General features: G+C 44.7%; 1 protein-coding gene across 1 annotated transcript; it reads right to left on the bottom strand.

Annotated features, from left to right (window-relative positions):
• Positions 1 to 8,008: 8,008 nt before the first annotated feature.
• Positions 8,009 to 21,522, bottom strand: TNFRSF11B (TNF receptor superfamily member 11b). The gene is made up of 5 exons (XM_053395391.1): positions 21,268 to 21,522; positions 16,858 to 17,227; positions 11,049 to 11,246; positions 9,424 to 9,648; positions 8,009 to 8,939 (listed from the first exon to the last, which is right to left on the bottom strand). The coding sequence occupies exons 1-5, from the start codon at positions 21,295 to 21,297 to the stop codon at positions 8,551 to 8,553; spliced, it is 1,212 nt and encodes a 403-aa protein (XP_053251366.1). The 5' UTR covers positions 21,298 to 21,522; the 3' UTR covers positions 8,009 to 8,550.
• Between the last annotated feature and the right edge of the window lie 1,438 nt (positions 21,523 to 22,960).

The raw sequence follows: 22,960 nt of genomic DNA, 5'->3' as shown, positions 1-22,960 counted from the left end.
TTCAGTTCCTATCTTCCGAAACAACAAAAAACAAAGTTACTTCATTATCTAATTCAGCCATGGGTCCCCAGATGTTGTTGGACTACAACTCCCATCATCCTTGACCACTGGTCCTGCTAGCTAGGGATGATGGGAGTTGTAGTCCAACATCTGGATGCTCAAGGTTGAGAAAGGCTGATCTTTGTGATGGTGCTTCAGATACTTGAAGAAAGCTGTCTTACTGCCTCTTCATAGTCTATTGTCCAGGCGAAACATACCCAACCCATTTATCTCACCCCACTTTGTGGATACCATCAGTTGATATCCTTCTTAACCCTTTGAGGCAATCGATCATGTATCCTTCTTGCTGGTCTGCCTTGGTTGGGGTTTGGAGGTACATGCTGTGGTGGTTTCACCTCTACATGGTCAACAAATTTCAGAAGATGGTACTGGGGGGGGCTATTACTTGACTCACTGGCCTCTGTGATGTGGGACTTGCAGGGTTTTATTTACCGTTCATGCATTTTAACATCTACATGACATGGATGAGATAATTTGGAGGTTTGGCATGAGGTGTCATCCATAGGCAGATGGCACCCAACTCAATTTAATCACCCATTTAAAAAAAATCCAATTCATGTGAGGTGGTGATGGTGCTAAACTAGTGCCTGGGTGTGATAACAGACTGGGTGAGGGCTACTTGAAAGAATCTCAGGTGGGTAGATGAGGAAAGACCTTCTTCACCACCACCCTCTGGCCTTGGGTAGCTATTGCCCATCAGTATAATCTAAAATGGACCATATTCTAACAGCATAAGGTTGATTCACATGGAAGACTCATGGCTTTTTATAAGCACCACCACTTTTGTCCCCGATGATGCCAGTGCTTTGCTCCCTACCATCTCTCCACTATGTCTCACTCACTGGATAGCTCAGCTGGTTAGAGCCTGCTGCTGATAACACCAAGGTTGCAGGTTCAATCCCTACACGGGACAGCTGGATATTGCAGGAAGTTGGGCTAGAATGAACCTCAGGCTCCCTTCCAACTCTACAATTCTATTATTTATTTTTATTTATTTATTAAATTTGAATACCACCCTTCACCCGTAGATCTCTGGGTGGTTTACAACGTAAAAATACAAGATAAAAACACAAAATAAAAATAATCGCAAATCAAAACAACAACCCCCAACCCCCTCCCACATTATTTCATGGTCTTCAATGAAAGCCAGCAGGTGAACAGGAATAGAGCAAGATAGCTTTGCCATATTATTCTGAGACAGGACAAAAAGCGAGGTTGTCATGTGGAAGTGCCACACTTTGTCATTCGTTATTATTTCACACCTGAGGCAGTATTTGTCCCCCCCCCTCCCCATCTCCAACACTGATGTGTCTTGGGACAGTCATATGAGGTTGTCTTAGATCAAACAAAATGAAAAAAATCCTTCCAGTAGCACCTTAGAGACCAACTAAGTTTGTTATTGGTATGAGCTTTCGTGTGCATGCACACTTCTTCAGATACCTATGCATATGAAAGTTCATACCAATAACAAATTTAGTTGGTCTCTGAGGTGTTACTGGAAGGATTTTTTTTTTATTTTGTTTCGACTACTACGGCAGATCAGCACGGTTACCTACCTGTAATTAGATTGAGCAAGTTACTGGTTCATTTAGTACTCTATCAGGGGCATGCAACCTGAGGCCTGGGAACTGACTGTGGCCTTCCAGGCATTTCTATGTGGCCCTCAGAAATCTCCTCAGGCCACATCCCTCACTGGTCCTGTCTCCCACCCTCCTCAACTGTTTTCGCCGGTGACCTTGAACTTGATAATGCTTCTCGCTTATCTGGATGCAGGATCGATGTGGGAGCATGTGTCTAGTTGAAATGTACACAAGTGGCCAAAATTGTGGAAACCTTTTGGAAAAAGTGTGTTTCCGAGGTTTGATGGCTCATAACACCACTTTTTTTGGGAGTAATATCATAAAAATTATATATCAATGGAAAGATAATTTAGTGAAGAATGTAAGGCAATAACTTTTATGAAGGATTATTTATTACAACAGCAGTCGTAAAGAAGAAACATGAAACACATATAAAAATGAACGCCTTCGAAGGGGGTGAACCAAGTTTTTTAGTACTGCAGCTGTAACAATGTGAAACCAAGATTGAATTATTACCTCTATTAACTGGGTTTTGTTGCTGGTTTGCTTCTTTCCATTGATATATAAGTTTATGGTACAGTGGTACCTCGGGTTAAGAACTTAATTCGTTCTGGAGGTCCGTTCTTAACCTGAAACTGTTCTTAACCTGAGGTACCACTTTAGCTAATGGGGCTTCCCGCTGCTGCCGCGCGATTTCTGTTCTCATCCTGAGGTAAAGTTTTTAACCCGAGGTACTATTTCTGGGTTAGCAGAGTCTGTAACCTGAAGCGTCTGTAACCTAAGGTACCACTGTATTACTAAAAAAAAAAAAAAAGTGGTGTTATGAGCCACCAAACCTCGGAAATACACTTTCTCTAAAAGGTTTCCACAATTTTGGCCACTAGTGTACACTTCTTGTTGGGCCTTGACTCGGGCCCCATCTGCCACCAGCCTGTGGCCCTCAAATAGTTCCCTGGAATGGAATGTGGCCCTCAGTATAAAAAGCGTCTTCTGCCCGTGCCTCACATTGTGTTTTCAGAGAAGCAGTAGCTCTCCAGGGTCTGAAGGAGCCTTTTTTTTTTTTTTTAAAGTATTGCTTCCTGAGATACTTTTAGTCAGAAAGATTGAACATTGGGGCCACCCTGAGGGCACTTCGCATAAACGACTTCTCCCTTTGTTTCTGAGGAAACTGTCAGGTTTATTCCATTGCCTGAGGTGCTCGTAGCAGCCTGTTTGTGGCCATTTCTCACCCCAGGCCCACGAGACTCTTCACGACAATCCAATCGAAAGAAAAGATGAAAATCGTGGAGTCCCTTTCCCCCCAATCCAACACTTTTTCTCTCTCCCCCTCAACAACTCTTCTCTCACATCTCCAGTAAATGTCACTTCTCACTAAAGACATCCATTCTTCTGCTAGACAGTCTTTTAAAAACTCCCTGCAGATTAGACAGTGCCGTTTGGGGAGAAAGCAAGTCTAATGTCTTGTGACAATGAATCAATATGGATTTGATTAAAGCTTTCAGAAAGGCATCTCGAAGCATCTGCACTGCGTGATGCATTCAGGGTTAAGCCGATGGCTTTTTATATCCCTCCGTCCTGCGCTCTCCCCGGGAGATGGCAGGAATGGATTCGACGCCGTCTCGGAAAACTCCAAGATCAGCACTTTAAGAAAGAATTGCGCCATGCGCAGGGCAGTAATTCAGAACGTCCCGAGAGAAACATTGTACCAGGTAAGTGGGTGTAGGTTTGCAGAATAAACCTATAAATAAGTATAAATAAGTTTGGGTTTAGGGCCATTACCTATGGTTTCCCCAGTAGTGATATATGAAAGTGAGAGCTAGACCATAAAGAAGGCTGATCGCCGAAGATTTGATGCTTTTGAATTATGGTGCTGGAGGAGACTCTTGAGAGTCCCATGGACTGCAAGAAGATCAAACCTCTCCATTCTGAAGGTAATCAGCCCTGAGTGCTCACTGGAAGGACAGATCCTGAAGCTGAGGCTCCAATACTTTGGCCACCTCATGAGAAGAGAAGACTCCCTGGAAAAGACCCTGATGTTGGGAAAGATGGAGGGCACAAGGAGAAGGGGACGACAGAGGATGAGATGGTTTTCGAAGCTACCAGCATGAGTTTGACCAAGCTGCGGGAGGCAGTGGAAGACAGGAGTGCCTGGCGTGCTCGGGTCCAAGGGGTCATGAAGAGTTGGACACGACTAAACGACTAAACAACAACAACAAAGGGCCATTACCTGATAGGGAACCAACATGTATTAGGGGCATTATATAGGGAGTGTCATCTGCTTCCTTTTTTGCATTTATAATTGAATCTATCAAATCCACACTTTCTGAAACAAGAACCAAAACACAGCTATCTTTTGAAATTTGTGCTTATCTGAATCGTGTGATGTAGTTCTCCGATCCGAGTATGCAAAAACGCATATATTAGGGGAAGGTGTGCATGAAAATGAACCTATTTGTGAAAAGAACATAAAAATGCACTATGTTTGGGGAAATTGCTTGCAAAAATGTGTACATTGGCAGAAAGTGTATATAAAATGGGCTTGATGGAACAATGGTCTAATTCTGTGTAGGGCATACTCACATGTTCATAACTGTTGCAGTAAAGAGGGTCAGAAGTTGCAGAACCACAGATATCTCTGAGTGAGCAACTGGTGGAAGTGAAACAGTGTGTAATTTAAGGTTAAATCTGTTATCAGTATGTCAGCTAGGCAGGGTATACACGGAGGTGTCACTTAGCAAGCAGAGTTGTATGATCTCTACTGAGAAAACGAATACACTAATTGGCTGTGTAGTTCTGAGGGAGTTCCCCCCTGTATACTTGGTTGAATGTCTCGCTGCTCTGTACAAGGCCTGAAGTCAGCAAGACAAAACCTCTCACTCTGTTTCTCCTCAAATTATAGACTCTTTACTATCCAGTTTCCTTAACAAAATATTATCAGGGTGTCTTCTTTCTCTGGACTATGCTTGCATTATTTACGTGACTGTGCTGACAGCGATTTGCTCCAAAGAAGTTTGAGGACAGACTGCAACTTTTTAAAACTTCTGCCCACCGTCTCTACCTCCTTTGCCTGAAGAGAGGCATTCCTCCTCTGTTCTGCCTCTTACCTGATGTGCTTGCTGAGCCAGTGGCCTGGTGAGCTATTAAGGACTTTGGTTCCTCAGTCTTAAGGAAAGACGGCTGTTAGGGTACAGGTTCGGGTATGGGAGGTTCTTCTGAGCTGAAGTCTTGCGACCACATAACACTGGTCTTGAAAGACCTACATTGCCTCCCAGTGCCTTTCTGAGCAGAATTCAAAGTGTTGGTGCTAACCTTTAAAGCCCTAAACAGCCTCGGTCCAGTATACCTGAAGGAGTGTCTCCACCCTCATCTCTGAGGGCCTTCTGGTGATTCCCTCACTGCGAGAAGCGAAGTTACAGGGAACCAGGCAGAGGGTCTTCTCGGTAGTGGCCCCCGCCCTGTAGAATGCCCTCCCACCAGATGTCAAGGAGATAACTTTCTGACGTTTAGAAGACATCTGAAGGCAGCCCTGTGTAGGGAAGTTTTTAATGACTGATGTTTTAATGTACTTTTAATCTTTTTTTGGAAGCCACCCAGAATTGCTGGGGAGACCCAGCCAGATGGGTGGGATATAAATAATAAATTATTATTATTGACATTAACTTAGTTGTGGTTCCTGCATTGCAGGGGGTTGGACTAGATGACCCTAGCAACTCTCCACTTCTGTGTGAACGGCCCAAAAGACCACACAAGTCCTATTATTATGGAAAAAATGGTTTATAAAACATGATCAACATCCAACCAGGAAATCCACCTTTTTAAATATGGTACATTCATCTTCTAAAACATCTTCATATACAGCTTGTTTATGATATATTTCCACCATATAACATTATTTTTAAAAAATGAGCTGAATTAGGAAATTACATCCACGAGACCTCACAACCTATACAGACGAACCTAAGAAACAATCTTTAAAAATCCACAGAATAAGAATGAAGGATGGGTCCAATATGAAACACCACATATCTGCAGCTTATAAATACACCTCTTCATTCCCTTTAGCTTGAAAATAGACAGTGTACAATCCATTCCTTTCTCTCTCTCTCCTTTGAGGGTGGAAACAGATGAAAAGCTTCCTAACACTGCAATTCAGTCAGCATTAAAAGTTGGCCAACGACAATCTATGCAACAATTGTTGCAGGGCCGGCCAATATAATACCATCCAGTTGTTTTGAACTACAACTCCCATCACCCCCAGCAAACATGCCCAATGATCAGGGATGATGGGAACTGCAGTCCACAACAGCAGGAGGTCACCCCTGCCTTACTGTGTCCCTGCTCAGCTGAGCTCCCCATTGTTCTACACCTGGTACCAGGGCCGTCTTACCCATAGGCACTAGGGGTGCGAGGCACCCGGGTGCTGGGCTCTCAGGGGTGGCAGGCTGAGAGTCCAGGGCCCAAAAGTTGAGTCCGGGGAAGAGCCCGCCCGCCGGTTGGAGCTTCGTGGTGGGCTCTTCTGTTGCCATGAGTTTGGGGGTGACCAATCCAGCGAGATGCTGAGGCGGACGCCCAGCACCCTCCTGCGCTCCTGGGACTGGGGCGCTGGGCGGATCTTTGCACCCCGGCACCGCATATGCTTAAGACAGCCCTGCCTGGTACACAGGGGCACTGTTTTCAATTTCGTTAAAAAGAACCAAGTGTTTTACTCGGGGAGAGAGTAAGGTTTGCAGCATGGTTCAAAGGCTGACTTTTGTCAATATTTATTATTATTATTAACCCCCAAACCTCTCAAATAAACCCCAAACACACAACTTTTAAAAGGTCCATTTTAGAATTTTTGGGGCCCGGGGCAGATTCCTATCCACTATGTGTGAGCACTTGTACCTAGGAGAAGGGGGGGAATCCTTTGGATGGCAATATTTCATACCTAGAAAATAGACCCTGCTGAATCAGACCAATGGCCCATCAAGTCCAGGATCCTGTTCTCACAGCAGCCACCCAAATGCTTGTAGGAAATCCACAAACAGGATAGGAGCACAAGGTTACTCACCCTTCCTGTGGTTTCCAACAACTGGTATTCGGAAGCATTTTTAATTTAGTTTAGGGGAAAGATGGTTGGTGTGTGTGTGTGTGTGTGTGTGTGTGTGTGTGTGGATGTGTTAGAGCAGCCTTTCTTAACCTGTGGGTCCCCAGTTGTTGTTGAACTACAACTCCCATCACCCCTAGCTAGCAAGGCCAGAGCTCAGGGATGATGGGAGTTGTAGTCCAACAACATCTGGGGACCCACAGGTTGAGAAAGGCTGCGTTAGAGGTTGGGAAGGGAGGGTTTTTTGGGGGCAGGGAGGCTAATGTGGAGCTGCCACTTGAAGAGGGAGCTGAAAAGCTGTTGTGCGTGAGTCAAGCAGCGCCTCACACTGCTTCGGATCCTGCTCTGTACCAGAGATAGAGGTGTTCCTGAGAAATAATCTGAAACTCGAGCTCTGTGTAGGCACTGGGGAAAAAGGCACGAGGCCGCAAACTGGGGTGGGTACATTGGCGCTGCAAACACAGGCCTCTGCGTCTTGCTTTTGTGTATTGAGTGTGAAAGCCTGAAGGAGAACTGGGTTCGAATCTGGCACAACCCTAGTTCCCAGTGGCGGGGAGGACCCTACTAAGCATGTTCAACAGGACATACTTCAGAGTTCCTATCGGGGGTTCCTGCTCATCATGCAAAGGCCAGGAGTGAAGGGGATGTTGGCATGGGCATGAACATTGGGCCTGAATCATCTACAATGGGGGTCGACCTGCAGATGCTGTGGACCACAGCTCCCATCATCTCTGATGCTGTGCTTGATGGGGTGATGGGAACGTACTGTATTTTTTGCTCCATAAGACACACCTTTTTTTCCCTAAAAGGTAAAGGGAAATGTCTGTGCGTCTTATGGAACGAATGCGTGGTCCCTGGAGCCAAATTGCTCAGGGGCGAAAAGCGGATCATGCTTTTTTTTTTTTTGAAAGCAAAAAACTGCTCCATCTAAGGAAAAGACACTAAGGCAAACAAGAGGGAAGGGAGTGTTGAAAGGAAGCAGCTGATCGGCAAGCGATCGGGGAGGGAGATAAGGGATGCTAGAGATAAAGGAGGCTGCCTGGGAGGGAGGAGGTAAAAGCCCATGGATCCTCAGGATTTTTGCATTGGGTCACCCCAAATTCACCATCAGATCACATAGCATGTCCATGGCTACAGCCTGCACCAAAAAAATCACGCACCCACTGTTGTGTGGGGCAACAATGGCGCAAAAACACACATCCACTAGGTGTGTCTTATGGTCAGGTGCGTCTTATGGAGTGAAAAATGCGGTAGTTCAAAGCATAACCAAAGCATAACCAGGCTGGCTAGACTTGCCCTGCTCAGTTGGTGCCCTCAAACACTCTTTTGAGCATCTACGTAAGAACTATGTTGGGGGAGCGAGCGGACGAGCAGCTGCCCCCAGGAAATGACACCCTTGTTCCCCACCCCACCCCACAGATTCACCATATGGGATGCTGCGGTGCTCACCTCTCAGCAAGCAGGTCATCTGTTTCTACCCTTAATCTCAAACTGCAGCCATTCAAGTTAATAAATATGTACAACATTCTGGAGTTCAGTGAATATAAATAGCAAATATTTGTTCTGGTATTTCTCTGCACATCTGTTTGATTTCACTGGAAATCTTGGACGTCCTAAGATTCCAGATCAGGAGCTTAATGTAACAACAACAAAAATATTATTATTATTATAAAATGATCTAGGATATCTCTGAGCTATCCCAGTCAGACGTATAAATATAAATAAGCATAATATAGAAAAACATTCCCCCTCCCAATCCACATACAAAAAATGTAATCGTTATTGCTAGCAGCAAGTGGAGTATGAAATATTGGATAACTAAAACTATGCGCGCCTCACTTTCACCAAATGGATCTGGTTTCCGAGCATTTCTAAGAAAAGCTTCTGGTATAATTTGTACATCGAGAGGCTGTGGAGGAACTTGACCACCTTCCGGAGGCCTTGGATTGTCGTCTTGGGGAAATGGTATGTTTTCAAATGCTTCAGCGCATACGTCAAGCCCTTGATAGTATCTTGGTCTCTATTTTTTACTCTCCACAAGCTGAGAAGCCTGAGAATCAACTCGGAAGATTTGCACAGCCTCAAAATGCGGTCGATTTCTTCCTTCCCCACTTTCTTCCCTGGAAAATTTTCCATCAGGATGCTGAGCTGCTCAAAGGTGATGTTGAGGTGGCCAATGTGTTTTGAGACACTGTTTTCACAGTGGTCAATGCCTGCGAAAGACAAATAGAGAAGGTGGTTTGTTTCGTGGACTAACAGGATCGTAGAGTTGGAAAGGAGCCCAACCCTCTGCAATACAGGAATCTTAGCCAAAGCATCCATGACAGATGTCCATCTAACCCCTGCTTAAAAACCTCCAAGGAAAAAGAGTTCATAAAAAAATGTGAGCTTGCTCAGTAAAGAAGAAGAAGAGAAGAGTTTGGATTTGATATCCCGCCTTTCACTCCCCTTCAGGAGTCTCAAAGCGGCTAACATTCTCCTTTCCCTTCCTCCCCCACAACAAACACTCTGTGAGGTGAGTGGGGCTGAGAGACTTCAGAGAAGTGTGACTGGCCCAAGGTCACCCAGCAGCTGCATGTGGAGGAGCGGAGACGCGAACCCGGTTCCCCAGATTACGAGACTACCGCTCTTAACCACTACACCATACTGGCTCCCATACTGTATACATACACCGCTCTGCTTGTATACTGGTCTTACCTTGCTTAATGTTCTTGACCGCAGTGTGGCCATTGTTCTGCTCCTTCCATAATTTCAGTAACTGAAAGGTCTGTTCCTGAGGACTGTGCCTTTGTTTAAGCCTTTCTGTAGTTTCCGTGTTGACCTTTATACCTGGCAGACTATCCCTTAGCATGTTCAGCCAGTTGGGCGTGAGTTTTGTTGGAACGGCAAACCTGAAGAATGCTTCCTCACATAAGGTCACATCTAAAGAAAAAGAAGAAGAAGAAGCCTGTTGATCTTTCAAAGTCTGTCTGGTCTGGATCAGCCATCCAAACATTGCACCTGTGCCCTTTCGAAAAGTATAAAAAATCCCCAGTATTGCTCTACCAAGGCTGGAGTCCTTTGCATGCTTACTTGGATGTAAGCCCTATTGAACACAATGAGATTTGCTTCCTGAGTAAATAAGCCTGGATTCTGTGAAACTACACTTTGACCTGTGTTATTTATTCATTAAACTTATATGCTACCTTTTCCTCTAAGGACCTCAAGGTGGCGTAAATGGTTCCCTCTTTCCTCATTTAACCCCCACAACAACCCTGTGAGGTAGGCTCAGGTGAGAGATGGTCCATAGCTGTCAACTTTCCCCTTTTCTTGCGAGGAATCCTATTCGGAATAAGGGAATTTCCCTTAAAAAAAGGGAAATGTTGACAGCTATGATGGTGACTGGCCCAAGGGCACCCAGTGAGCTTCATGGCATGGGGAGATTTGAACCCTGGTCTCTCCCTGGTCCTGGTCCAACACTCTCATTAGTCTGCATAGAATCTTGGGCGTGCACCCCCAAGCTTTTTCTGTAGAAAAAGACTGCTCATGCGGCCCAAAACTTCCTCTTTGTTAAGTTAATGGCTCTCACGGTCAGGTGTATCTTCACATGACTAAAGAGTACAAGCGACTGGTTGCTATGGAAACTACCAGCTGGAGGTACTTTCCAGAGTTGGAGTCAAGCAACGCCTAGGGGGCCCAAAGATTCCCTACCATAAGCTAATGAAGTGCTTTCAGAAGTGTCACTCTGGATGAGGAGCAGAGTGCTACACTAGCTTCACAGTCGGTGTATTGCTGTTGTTTACCGGAAAGGATGAGCGAGGCGAAAAGAGGATTAGACCAATTCATGGAGGAGAAGGCTTTTGATGGCTACTAGGCATGATGGCTGTGATCTGCCTCAACAGTTGGAGGCAGTCATGCTTCTGAATATCAGTTGCTGGTATTCAACATAAGTAGGGGAGTCCTCTTTTGCTCAGGCCCTGCTTGAGGGTTTCCTATAGGCACTGGGCTGGCCACTGTGGGAACAGGATGTTGGACTAGATGTTGGCTGGATCCAGCAGGCTCGTCTTATGTTCTTATGGTGGTGGGAAGGTTGGTGCAGTGCAAACACACTGGCAGAATCAATCCAGTGTTCCTGCCAGCGTGTTTGCACCATTCCAACTTCAGCTCTTCCGCATTCCCTCGGGTTAAGCAACGGTGACCCACCTGCTGAGAAGGTTGTGTAGCAGTTCTGCCCCACCCAGCAAGCTACATGGAGAACAACTTCTATTTCACATCAGTCAGCTGCAAACTATTCCACAAGACTTAACTAGTAGAAATACAACATCTGGTAAACTGGCACGTACCGATTCCACACTTCTGATCTGATCTGTCGCTTTTTTCTCCCTGGCAAACATTGTCACGCGTGGCGTCTCCCTTGCGCACCATTTTGAGACCCAGCGCGCTGCAGTTGGTGTGCTTTTGACAAGCTTCCTTGGATGACGTTTCATTGGAGAAATAGCCTTCTGGGCATCTCTCGCAAACCGTGTCGCTTTCAGGGGTACCTTGGGACAAAAGAAAGAGACAATAAATACGCTTGGCAATCACTTTGTATACAGCACTTCAGGGGCTTCTTATATATATGGTGAAAGGCAGCATGAAAGACTGAGCGGAAAGGCAATCAGATAAGTGCCTGATTTGTGTGTTCCCAAAGATTCTCTTTCAAAGGGGGAAGCTCATTTCCCAGGACAGCTTCGCCAATTAATGTTTTAAATCTCATCTGCTTTGTTTTTGTAAATGGCACATTCAGAAGTCTCACACGGGACAGTGCATGCCCCAAGGCACTGAGCCACTTTCAAACGTAGGTGGAAGAACGCATTATTTATCGAACTGTAGAGCTGGAAGGGATCTTGAGGGTCATCTAGGCTAACCCCATGCAATGCAAGAATCATAGCTAAAGAATCCTGGACAGACAGCCGTTCAACCTCTGTTTGAAAACCTCCAATGACAGACAGTCCATCTTCCGAGGGAGAACAGCTCTTATTGCCAAAACGTACTTCCTAATGTGAGAAAGTTCTTCCTAATGTGATTTCTTCAAGTCTAAAGCTCCCTACATATTTAAAACTAGCCCATTAGGCAGTTTTTAAATGTGGAATATTCAGATATGGAATCTGGACAAGGAAAGGGTTCTCATGGAACTTGTTTGGTGCAACAGGACACCACATGCTGTGGGCAGGCACCCACCTTAGTTAAATGAACATGGGACTGGTGGAGATCAGTAAAAAATAAACCCTAGAAGTCCAACTCTGATACTCCAGAGCTGGTCCAAAGTCAACTCCGCTCAGACAGTTGGAAAAAGTTGCTTGGCTACTAGGTTTGATTCCTATGGACCAGCCCAGCATATACCTGCCCTGAAGCCCCACCACATCAACACACGATGAGCTGCCATTTTCAATTTCCCACAGTGACCCAGAGCAGGGCTGGCCCAAGATATTTCAGCACCTGAGGCACCCCTTCTCCAGTGAAGAATGGACGAGTGAAGGTTTGAGTCAGGAGCAAGGATAGGAGGTGGGCTGCCAAGGTGAAGGAAGGGTCAGGGCTGGCCCAAGCGTGAGGTGAGGTGAGGTGAGGAGACCACCTTGGGTGGTAGGATCCACAGGATCAAAAGATCCAGCCTGCAAGGAATGCAGTGGCAGCAACAGCTATGGTGCACTCCCTAGAGTCCAGATCTTCTGCCCCTGCCAGGGAGGGCACCAAGATAAGAGGCCATGGGTGGTATTTTTGCCCAAGGTCTTCTCAAACCTGGAGCAGAGCTGGCATTGCCCATGGACGATGGCATTTCTTTTCGCAAACTTTCACCAGAGCACCGAAACCAGTGCATTGGATAACTCAATGAAATGCCTTCTTTCCCTTAAAATCTGGCTTGTCATGCTCACGTTCGATGTGGCGTGCCAGCCATGTGTTATAACCTGCTGGGTGGCTTAATAAACCCAGCCTGTGCAGGCAATCTGGATTTAACTCAAATGAAGGGTTTATCAAACACCTGATGGTCTGTGGTTCGTGGCTGCAAATTGGACAGGGCTGATTTAAGCCCCTTCGGAGCGGCTTCCCGTTCCGACATAAATGGCGATAGAATTAAAACAGGTGTTGCATTTTTCAAATCAAGCTGGCATTTTCTGCCTTTCCTATGTAAATGAAAGCTCTGGCTTGCACTTAGTTGATATAGATTTGAGCTAGAGTATGAAATTAGAGTTCTGTAGGTAAATTATGCTGCTGGATAGACTTAAATGAGTTTCCAAAGACTTTAAAGGTAAGGAATAGCTTAGGAATGTGACACAGTGAATAATATGCATCGATTCTCCTCTTTGGGCCTGGCTGGATTATTGTATGTGCCCTAAAAATATGGTGCTAATATTTAATAAAAAATAATTCTAAGGAATGCATATTTGATTAAACTGCTGTTGTAAAGCAATCAACACAGAAGGTGTTGTGTACGGATGAAAATATTTTTAGGATCCTGGAGAGCAAGAAAGTTGGGGTTCTGTACTTAATTAAAAGATCTACAATGGTGAATTAAATGTGCAGTTAGGGAACAAATGCTGTCATGGTTATTAAGATGCATAGCTTCTCACAGAAAAGCAAGAATTGTGATCCATCCATATTCAACGCAACAGAAACTCTAGGAGTATGTCACCCTGATTGCCAGTAAATTTCTAGCCTTCAATTCTAGTGTTCACTTTTAAGCTCATAAAGAGCATGGGTTGAGCTATAAATCAGTGGTCCCTGTTCTATATTCCCTTGTCAACTGTTATGTTCAGGAGCTAGCAGCAGGGCCTTTTCAGAACTGGCCCCACTTCTGTTGAATTTCTATGTCAGGGTAGTTCACAGCATTAGTCTGAATGCAGTCAATGGGTTGCATTCAATCTTCCAGGAATGGATCTAGTGCTTGCATACTCCTTCCTTCCTATGCTCCTTCCTTCCACTCTTCAGCTGAATGGCTTAACACATTAATTCCTGGTTTGATCAAACCATAGTTTGCTGTTACAACCAGACTGGCAGATTATGGTTTCAGCAAGGCCTTTGAACTAGCATTGCTTACAAGAACAAAACCAGTTTGTAATCCTGGAATGGAGGGACTGCTTAAATAACAGCCTGAAGTTTTTTTTGCACAACAGGAAACAATGGATTGATCAAACCACACATGAGGGGGAGGGGAGATCAGATGTACATGGGTCTGTTTCCCAGTTCCCAAAATGAATGAATGTATTTTGGAAGAATGCATTACATGAGCTCATGTAAATATTTTTATATTTCCTGTTTGGCATGCTGAAAGCATTTAATCCAATGTCTAAAATGTAGCTGTAGTTTAAAGTACAATTTATGAGGATTTTCACACCTCCGGGCATTCTGGAAGCCACTTTATATGCAGCTAGCTAATATTTTGCAGAAAAAGAAATATATTAAAAACCCACACTATGCATCTGGAGTTGAAATGAAGTAGGAGACTGGTTTTCACTCCTCCTTAGCTTCACAAAATGATGAAACTAGTATGTGCCGGGCCATTAAGCAGATCCATAAAGTTTCTGCACATCTTTTTGTTGTCGTTTCTAGACAAGGATTCCTTTAGACTTTATTTTCTAGATAGTGCTCTTCGGTGACAGTATTAATTTCCATCAATAAAGAACATGTGACCTCTTTTATCTGTCTCCCCCCCCTCCTGTTTTTGTTGTTAAAAATCTATCGCTGCGGTCTCTATCCCTTCTAGCAATGCACAATATTACCAGTTTGAGAATTACTGGCTGCGCGTATATATATATATATATATATATATATATATATATATATATGCTTTTCTAGGAGTATCTATTTGCGACATTGGTAATTAATTACTGCCACACATTTGCGATGACTTTTGCTATTACACTAATATTGTTATAATTACTCTCTGGGTGCTCTATCAGTCCGCACTTCTGCTGTTTGTCAAGGCGCACAGAGGCTTGAAACAGCACTCTTCTCCCCATGAAAAATGTTATTAGTTATAACCCATAAATACTGCATCCCAGATAATGTCCCTGTGAATGAGGTCAATCCATCATGTTTCTCATTAGAAGGCAATTTGCTGGTGCCATTAAATTACCCATTACAGTAAGAGCAGAACATTTTGCTACTGTGAGCAACATCACTTTTGGCAGCAGTCCAGCGAGATGTTTAGGAGGACAACGGCTGTTTTTCACAGGCGCTGCAATAAATTTGCGATCCATGCATTGCCTCTGGGCGTATTCGAAAGTTGAAAGCTATGCAAGGGTCTCTGTGTGAGAGCTACACAACTGTGTGTGTGTGTGTATGTGTTGGTTTTGTAGTTGCACCCAGGCAGCAAAACAAGGATGCTTTGGAAAATTTTGACTAGGCTGCCATACACAGCTGTTGGGATACATTTGCCTTGCAATCCATGCAGGCAATTTGATAACTGTGAACCAGGGATATGGGACTTGAGGCACTTCTGGTCTGCAGCTCTCATGATCCCTGACTATCAGCTGGGGCTATTGCAGAGTTCAACTCCAACAACATCTGGAAGGCCACAGGTTCGCTATGTAAGCCAGCCTTGCAAAAATAAAAAATAAAAAGTCCACTAAAGTTAACAAACTACCAACCCCCAACCCACCTCCTGTCATTCCAAAATGCTGTACAGGAGCGCAAGCCAAGATGCCTTACTCTTTGCACCGTTGAGTCAGCACGACTCCATGTACCAGTGTCCTCTTAGGGCAAGGAAGGAAAGAAGAAGATGCCGATTTGCATGGAATCTGCATAGGCTGGTTCATATGCACAGCTGCAAATGTAGAATTGGTAACTGCAGTTTAAACAGCAAGGCAAGGCAACTTGGCATTAGGGTTCTTGCCGTTTGCAACAGGATTTGAATGGGACAGAGGACTCATTTAAAGAGGAGGCTGTTTTCTGAAAAGCGAGACATACACAGCCCTCATATATGTCTACTCAACTGCTTTGATCCGGGGAACTGGCGCTGTTTACAGGTGCCGCAGATATGTTCTGCGTTTGTAAGAAACTGACCTATTCATGTTGCAGGCAGCACATGAACACTGGAACTCCCTGCCTATTGACAACTTTGCTTTGAAGTTCCTGATAAAGACAGTTTTGTTCAGGCAAGCCTATCCAGGCATGTGGATGAAAGCCTGCGTGCGTTTTAATCTGTTTTTATCTTAACTGTTAGCTTTAATTATATTTTGAGTTTGTTAAATACTTGTTTGTAATTTGTCCTTTTATTCTTTTCTCTTTTTTTGGTAGGTTCTATTTGCAATCAAACTTTACATGCATCTTGTCTAATAAATAAAACCATACAGTTGTTGCCCCAGGCTTGGACCCTTAAACTGAGCAAGTTGTCTGTGAGCAAAAGTGTTACACAGACTCTCCTCCCTTGTTTCAGCCTCTCTATATCCTGACCCTGCTGTCTGTCTCAGACCGCATTCATCTTCCTCTGGCACTCTGGATCTTTGCTGACTTGCTCTGGATCCTGACCGCCAGCCAGATTATACCACACTGACACTGAATCCTATGCACCCCAACAGGAGTTTAGCACTGCTAAAGGTGCCCCTTTGTTTGAACCTCACAACAACCCTGTAGATCAGGTTGAGAGACTGGGACTAGCCTAAGGTCACCCAGTGAGTTTCACGGCCAAGCAGGGATTTCAATCTAACTCTCCCTCCTCCAACACAGGCTTTCACTAGTTGATCTCCCTTATATATAATGCTAGTGATCTGTGGTGCACTGAAGATCCTGGGGGGAGGGGAGCACATGGAAGAACCCACTGTTTCCCAGTACAGTGGTACCTCGGGTTAAGAACTTAATTCGTTCTGGAGGTCCGTCCTTAACCTGAAACTGTTCTTAACCTGAGGTACCACTATAGCTAATGGGGCCTCCTGCTGCCGCTGCACAATTTCTGTTCTCATCCTGAAGCAAAGTTCTTAACCTGAGGTACTATTTCTGGGTTAGCGGAGTCTGTAACCTGAAGCATCTGTAACCTGAAGCGTCTGTAACCTGAGGTACCACTGTATACCAAAGGGTGTGTTTGTGTGTAATCTTCCTGGTCTGGTTTCCTGGTGAAGTTTCTTCCTCGCCCCAGGCGAACAGGCACGAGGCCATCTCTGGGATACAGACACATACCTTTCTCAGCAACACCATATCCCGGCGGACATGCTGTGTGCTTCAAGCAGAATTCCAGTTCGAGGTACCGCCCTTCGATGCACTCGCAAACGCGGTTCTGGGTGCTGCTGCATTCGACTTTCTCGTATTGCAGCTCCTTGCACACCACGTTGCAGTACTGGCACTCATCGTTGTTGTTCCATTCGTCTGCGTAGAACTGACTTGGGCAAGGAGCACACTCGGTCTTTGACGAAGCCGTGCAATGCTTCTCGACGTAGGTTCCGGGGGGACACTGGTCACACAATATCTGACGGGAGGTTTCCGAGTCGTAATGGAGGTACTTTGGGGGAAGGTCCTCCTGCACAGTCCATTTCACAGATATGTCCAACAGCTAGCAGAAGAGACACAACACAGTGTTTTAGGTTACGTGGCTGGCAACACACTGGTGGTATCGCTGTTGCTATTTACATTTCTCAGAGGCATTGCCCTTAAAGCCGGGGCCAAACAGGTGTCAAGAGACAGGGGGACACCACTAAAAAGGCCCTGTCCCTTGTTGCCACCCTCCAAACACTCCTCGGAGAGGGAACTTGGAGAGGGTCCCCTTGTTTTGAGGGCAGATGTAGGCCAACTTCGAATGATGCAGTTTTATTTGTGTGTGTTTGCGTGTGCCATCTGGAAAACAGACAAACAGTGAAGGGCGTGCAAGAAGGCAGAGATTCATGAGGGATAGGAAGTGGGCATCTTAGAAATGCTCATATACAGTACAGAATCCTTCACATAACCTTCATCTTCCTTTCTTAACATTAATGATTAATTAATTTTCTGCCATAGCAACTCATATAAGCTACAGCCCTGTTAAATGGCCTGCAAAAATATCCCAGGATCAACAGGGGGTTTAATGCCCCTCCCCCCCAAGACACAGAGAAAAGGATTTTGAAAGGGAAATGACATTATATTGATTTCCTTTTCTATTGGATCTTTAACACTGTTCTCCAAACGGAAGTCAAATGACACTTGAGCTCCACCCACTCGTGTGAAATAAACGTGGATTTGGATGACAATTGCAAAGACAGCCAAAGCTCCTACAGGCATCTCTCCCTTCAATCACAGCCTTGTGAAAGTAAAGAAACTAGTTTTTCAGCATACAAAAACATTATTATATGTCTTGGCTTTGGGGTTTCACGCAGACCGCAGAAGAATGTTTGGATTTACTGAAAGAAACAAATAAAGCAGCCTCTGTTTTGCATCACAAACACATTCTGGTGTCTCCTTTGCCTTTGAAAAGGACTGTCAAAGTCTCGATGGGATCCAAAGTCAAATCCCTAAACTCTACTGTTCACTGATTCAGGTAGGTAGCCGTGTTGGTCTGACGCAGTCAAAATATATATAAAAAATTGTCCAGTGGCACCTTAGAGACCAACTAAGTTTGTTCTTAGTATAAGCTTTCGTGTGCAAGAAGTGTGCATGCACACGAAACCTTATACCAAGAACAATCTTAGTTGGTCTCTAAGGTTTCCCCAGTAGTGATGTAGGGAAGTGAGAGCTGGACCACAAAGAAGGCTGATCGCCAAAGAATTGATGCTTTTGAATTTATGGTTCTGGAGGAGACTCTTGAGAGTCCCATGGACTGCAAGAAGACCAAACCTATCCATTCTGAAGGAAATCAGCCCTGAGTGCTCACTGGAAGGACAGATCGTGAAGCTGAGGCTCCAATACTTTGGTCACCTCATGAGAAGAGAAGACTCCCTGGAAAAGACCCTGATGTTGGGAAAGATGGAGGGCACAAGGACAAGGGGACGACAGAGGACAAGATGGTTGGACAGTGTTCTTGAAGCTACCAGCATGAGTTTGACCAAACTGCGGGAGGCAGTGGAAGACAGGAGTGCCTGGCATGCTCTGGTCCATGGGGTCACAAAGAGTCGGACACGACTAAAGGACTAAACAACAACAAGGTCCACTGGACATTTTTTATATATATATTTCATCTTGCTATTCACTGCTCTACATAATACAAGCGCAAATGGGGCCCAAGATCCATTGGGCCACCAATGTTTTTCCAGCAACGGGTGACTAGTGAGATCTCAGAAGCAGGACATACAGGGTGATGGTCCTTGTCCCTGTTTGTTTGTATCCAGGATCTAGTTTTCTGATACCTGTGGCTTCTAAACCTGGTTCTATTTTTTACCTGGATTTTTGCCTTCCCTTCCATGCCAGCATGTTACTGAAAACCTGCGAGGGGACAGAAGCCCTCCCAAAACAGGTGACCCACTGGCTCCTTGCTGGAAAGTGACATTTCCCCCTTCCCTGAGGGTTTATGTCTTTCCTGGGGGGTTTTATGTCATTTTCCCATCACCTTTTCCCTATGCAAGTCAATGGAAAGAGGTATTTATCTGAGGGAGAAAATGCTGTGTTCCTGAAAACCTGTTGTGGGGAAGCTAATCCCCACCAAAGACCCTTGGGGTAACATGTTTCTTGCTGGGAGATGGATACTGCCCTCACTTTTTCTAAGAAACCATGCTCTTTTTTTCTCACACACCCCGATTCCTAATGTACCCACCCCAAAACAGTTCTCTTTGCAGGGGAACCACTGCAGCTGTCAATCTGAAATCTGTCAGGAATCATCCCCTCAATCAGAAGAGATGTCCCTGTGAAAGGGACACACACACACACACACACACACACACAATTTATGTCGTTTGATCTGCTAACAAGAATTGTATTTAGAGATGACTTTAAATCCTAACATCATTCTAATAATGAATTCAGTTTATGCAAACCACTGGGTTGTTGATTTCTGTTCTTCTTTTCATATTGAGTATACTGTTCTTGTTTTTAATGGGGCACAATCCACTAAGAAATGGGGCTTATGCAGGGGAACATACCCAGTGGGCTGAGTCCCATTTTTAAGAAGCAGAAAAACCCTTTGTCCTAAGTGTTTCTATATGATTGGCAATAATAACTCACTGAATACAAGATCTACCGAATGCTCACATGAAGCAAAGCTGACAGATAACAGGAAGCATTCACAGTTATCTGATCAGCTGTTGCTCCACGTTGCACAACTTCTAGGTAACATCAAACACAACTTGGGTTGATTAGTCACCAGGCAAACTATTCTCAGCTATGAGATCACTTTTAAAATGTATTTGTAAGGTTGTAATCGGTGCTAATCACACTCAGAGAAGACCCTTGATGTTGATGGACACAATTCACTTAGGTCTATTGATTTCCATGGGTTTACTCAGATTATAACCTACTTGACTGCTGCCCATAGATTTTGGATTCTTAGCTTTCCCAGAGTGGGACATAAATAAATGTCTCCCTAATGTATATCTGAGAGAAGGGGAAATTGGAGAAAAGGGGAAAGGAGTTTGCAAAAATAACAGACATACCAACCCACTGATTTTGGGGCACACCTGGCAGTGTCGATGTTCAGTGGATCTCCTTATGAGTGAAGGAGCTGTCCCACTCTCTTTAACAGACATCTCCACACATGCAATGGGAGCCAGTAAGAGACATTTGCCCAGTTGAAGAGAAGAACAGTTTGGATTTGATATCCCGCTTTATCACTACCCTAGGGAGTCTCAAAGCGGCTAACATTCTCCTTTCCCTTCCTCCCCCACAACAAACACTCTGTGAGGTGAGTGGGGCTGAGAGACTTCAGAGAAGTGTGACTAGCCCAAGGTCACCCAGCAGCTGCATGTGGAGGAGTGGGGAATCAAACCCAGTTCACCAGATTACGAGTCTACCACTCTTAACTACTACACCACTCTGGCTGGACACAGAAGATCCACAAACCATGACCATTCGCATCAGGAGAACTGGTGGCAGAGCAGAAATTGCAATGCTCCAGAGATCATACGATCATTTTATGGGAAGATTCCAGGGATTGTACCTTAAACCTTCTGCTCTGTCTGTCACCAGTACCTGTTCCACATCCAGCTACCGCCCTTAGACCATCAGAGCACCATGATAGATAATCCAGTGCTCTCTGCCTATGTGAGCCCCATATATCCATACATTTGTGCAATATATAAAATTAAACATGGTATCTGACAAACCAGTCCAGTCTCACAGATTTTTTCCTGTTCTATCCAGCCCTCCTCTCCACAGACTGTCCTGACAATATTAAACAGATTTGTAACATCTGCAATGGCCTAAGGCTCTCATAGGAGGGGCAGAACTAGGAGATTTAGATGGCCCCTATTTCTTGAAAATGCAGCATATTAATTCCTTCCTCCACCCCACACCCCAGAAGCCAGGAATGTCTCATCCCTTGTTAAAACTGTGCAGCCCACTACGATTTGAAAGCTAGCACGCTTACTGAAAGACCTGAAGAGGAAAAGTCAGCCAGCGGAGAACAGAGAATGATATCAACGCTCTGATCGTGTCAGTTCCAAAGCAATCGTCAGTCTCTGGGCAAGGACTTACCACAAGTGTGCAGCACAGGAACTTGTTCATTGTGGTTGCTTTCAAACCCTCAGGGATCTGGGAAAGCAACCAGGCAGTTAGGGAGCGCTCTGGTCTCGTAGCAGCTTGCAAACACTGGCCCAGCACATTAAAAGCTCGTTTATATATATCTCTGCAGCCCCATGCAACAGGAAACCCTGGCTCAGCTTTGAATACTCATTCCCTCCCCACGAGCAATTTCTTTTTGATTTTTTTTTTAAAAAAGGAACCTGTCGATGATTTCATGCAACTCCTTTCAGCGGTATTTAACCACAAGCTGGGAAAAAAAAGGAGGGAGTGTCAGGATCCGGGCACAGCGATGGGTTAACTAATTACTGTCTGGCAGTCACCGCCTCTGCTGTGTTACTGCCCACCCCTTTTCTGGGTGAAGAGGGGGTGTCCAAAGCAGACTCACCTCCAGGACAACAAGGGGCGAGTTATTTACAGCCTGGCTGTTCTAGAAACAAAAGTCTAAAAATATCCTGCTGCAACCAGCTCATCCTTAAGGTGTCTTCCCTTTCTGGTAGTAAAGGTTTTTTTTTTTTTGCTTCCAATGCCCTGAACTAGAGCTGAAACGAGCAATCCTTCTCACTTTGTGATACATGGTTTTACACTTTATCTCCTGATCCAGTTGACACTGCTATGAAGGTCCATATTTTTATAGATGCATTCAAGACATTTTTTTCAATTATGTTTGACCCTGCCTTAAACCCTGTAAGGTAGCCCATTCTTAGTCCTACAGTACAGATGGGAAAAGAGGGTTAAGACAGCTATAGCAGATTTTCTTTGGAATTAAGTACAGTAGTACCTCGGGTTAAGTACTTAATTTCATTCCGGAGGTCTGTTCTTAACCTGAAACTGTTCTTAACCTGAAGCACCACTTTAGCTAATGGGGCCTCCTGCTGCCGCTGTGCCGCCAGAGCACGATTTCTGTTCTTATCCTGAAGCAAAGTTCTTAACCTGAAGCACTATTTCTGGGTTAGCGGAGTGTGTAACCTGAAGCGTATGTAACCTGAAGCGTATGTAACCCGAGGTACCACTGTATTTTTGTTTGGCTCATGTATCTTGTTTCTTTGAAATCGTCAGAATAGAAATATCATTTCAAAATGATGATGGGTAGGAACATATCAGGGAAGCTGCCTTATACCATCAGAACACTGGTCCATGTAGCTTGGTATATCCAACTCTGAATGGAAGCAGCTACTTAAGAGTTTCTGCGAGGGGACATCCTTGTCCTACCTGGAGATGACAGAGATTAAACTTTCCTTTTAAACCTTTAACGCTTTCAGCATATAAAGCAGATGTTCTACAACTGAGCTATAGTCTTTCTTTCTTCTGCTGAAATTGTCCCCAGAGCTGATTCAGGATGAATGTCCTATTCTCATCTCCCCCTTGGCCGTGTTTTCCTCCCCACTCACAAGGCTGAGGAATTAAGCTCACAATTTCAGATAGGGATTAATGTAAATGTTGAGATAAAGGTTGCCTACTGCATTAGATTCGTCTATCGGTGTTTAAATTTGTTCCTTCACAAAATAACATAGACACGAACCAACTGTGGAAGATGGAAACTGTTTGAAAGTGGAATTTACAGACCTCCTCCAAACAAATGTACAGTTATCTGTCCCGTGATGTGGTTCAGGGGTTAGTGGGTTTGGGGAAGGTTCAATCTGAACTG

The sequence above is a fragment of the Podarcis raffonei genome, chromosome 7, assembly GCF_027172205.1.
Source record: "Podarcis raffonei isolate rPodRaf1 chromosome 7, rPodRaf1.pri, whole genome shotgun sequence".
Lineage (NCBI taxonomy): Eukaryota > Metazoa > Chordata > Lepidosauria > Squamata > Lacertidae > Podarcis > Podarcis raffonei.
This window is presented reverse-complemented; position numbering and strand designations above follow the sequence as displayed.

What these genes read in the sequence shown, in the direction of transcription:
- TNFRSF11B (XM_053395391.1), bottom strand. Translation starts at nt 21,297, where the DNA reads ATGAACAAGTTCCTGTGCTGCACACTTGTG. An exon ending in TCCTGTGCTGCACACTTGTG is followed by an intron (nt 17,228 to 21,267) that starts GTAAGTCCTTGC and finishes CTCTTCTGCTAG; the next exon opens with CTGTTGGACATATCTGTGAA. An exon ending in ATATGGTGTTGCTGAGAAAG is followed by an intron (nt 11,247 to 16,857) that starts GTATGTGTCTGT and finishes TTTTGTCCCAAG; the next exon opens with GTACCCCTGAAAGCGACACG.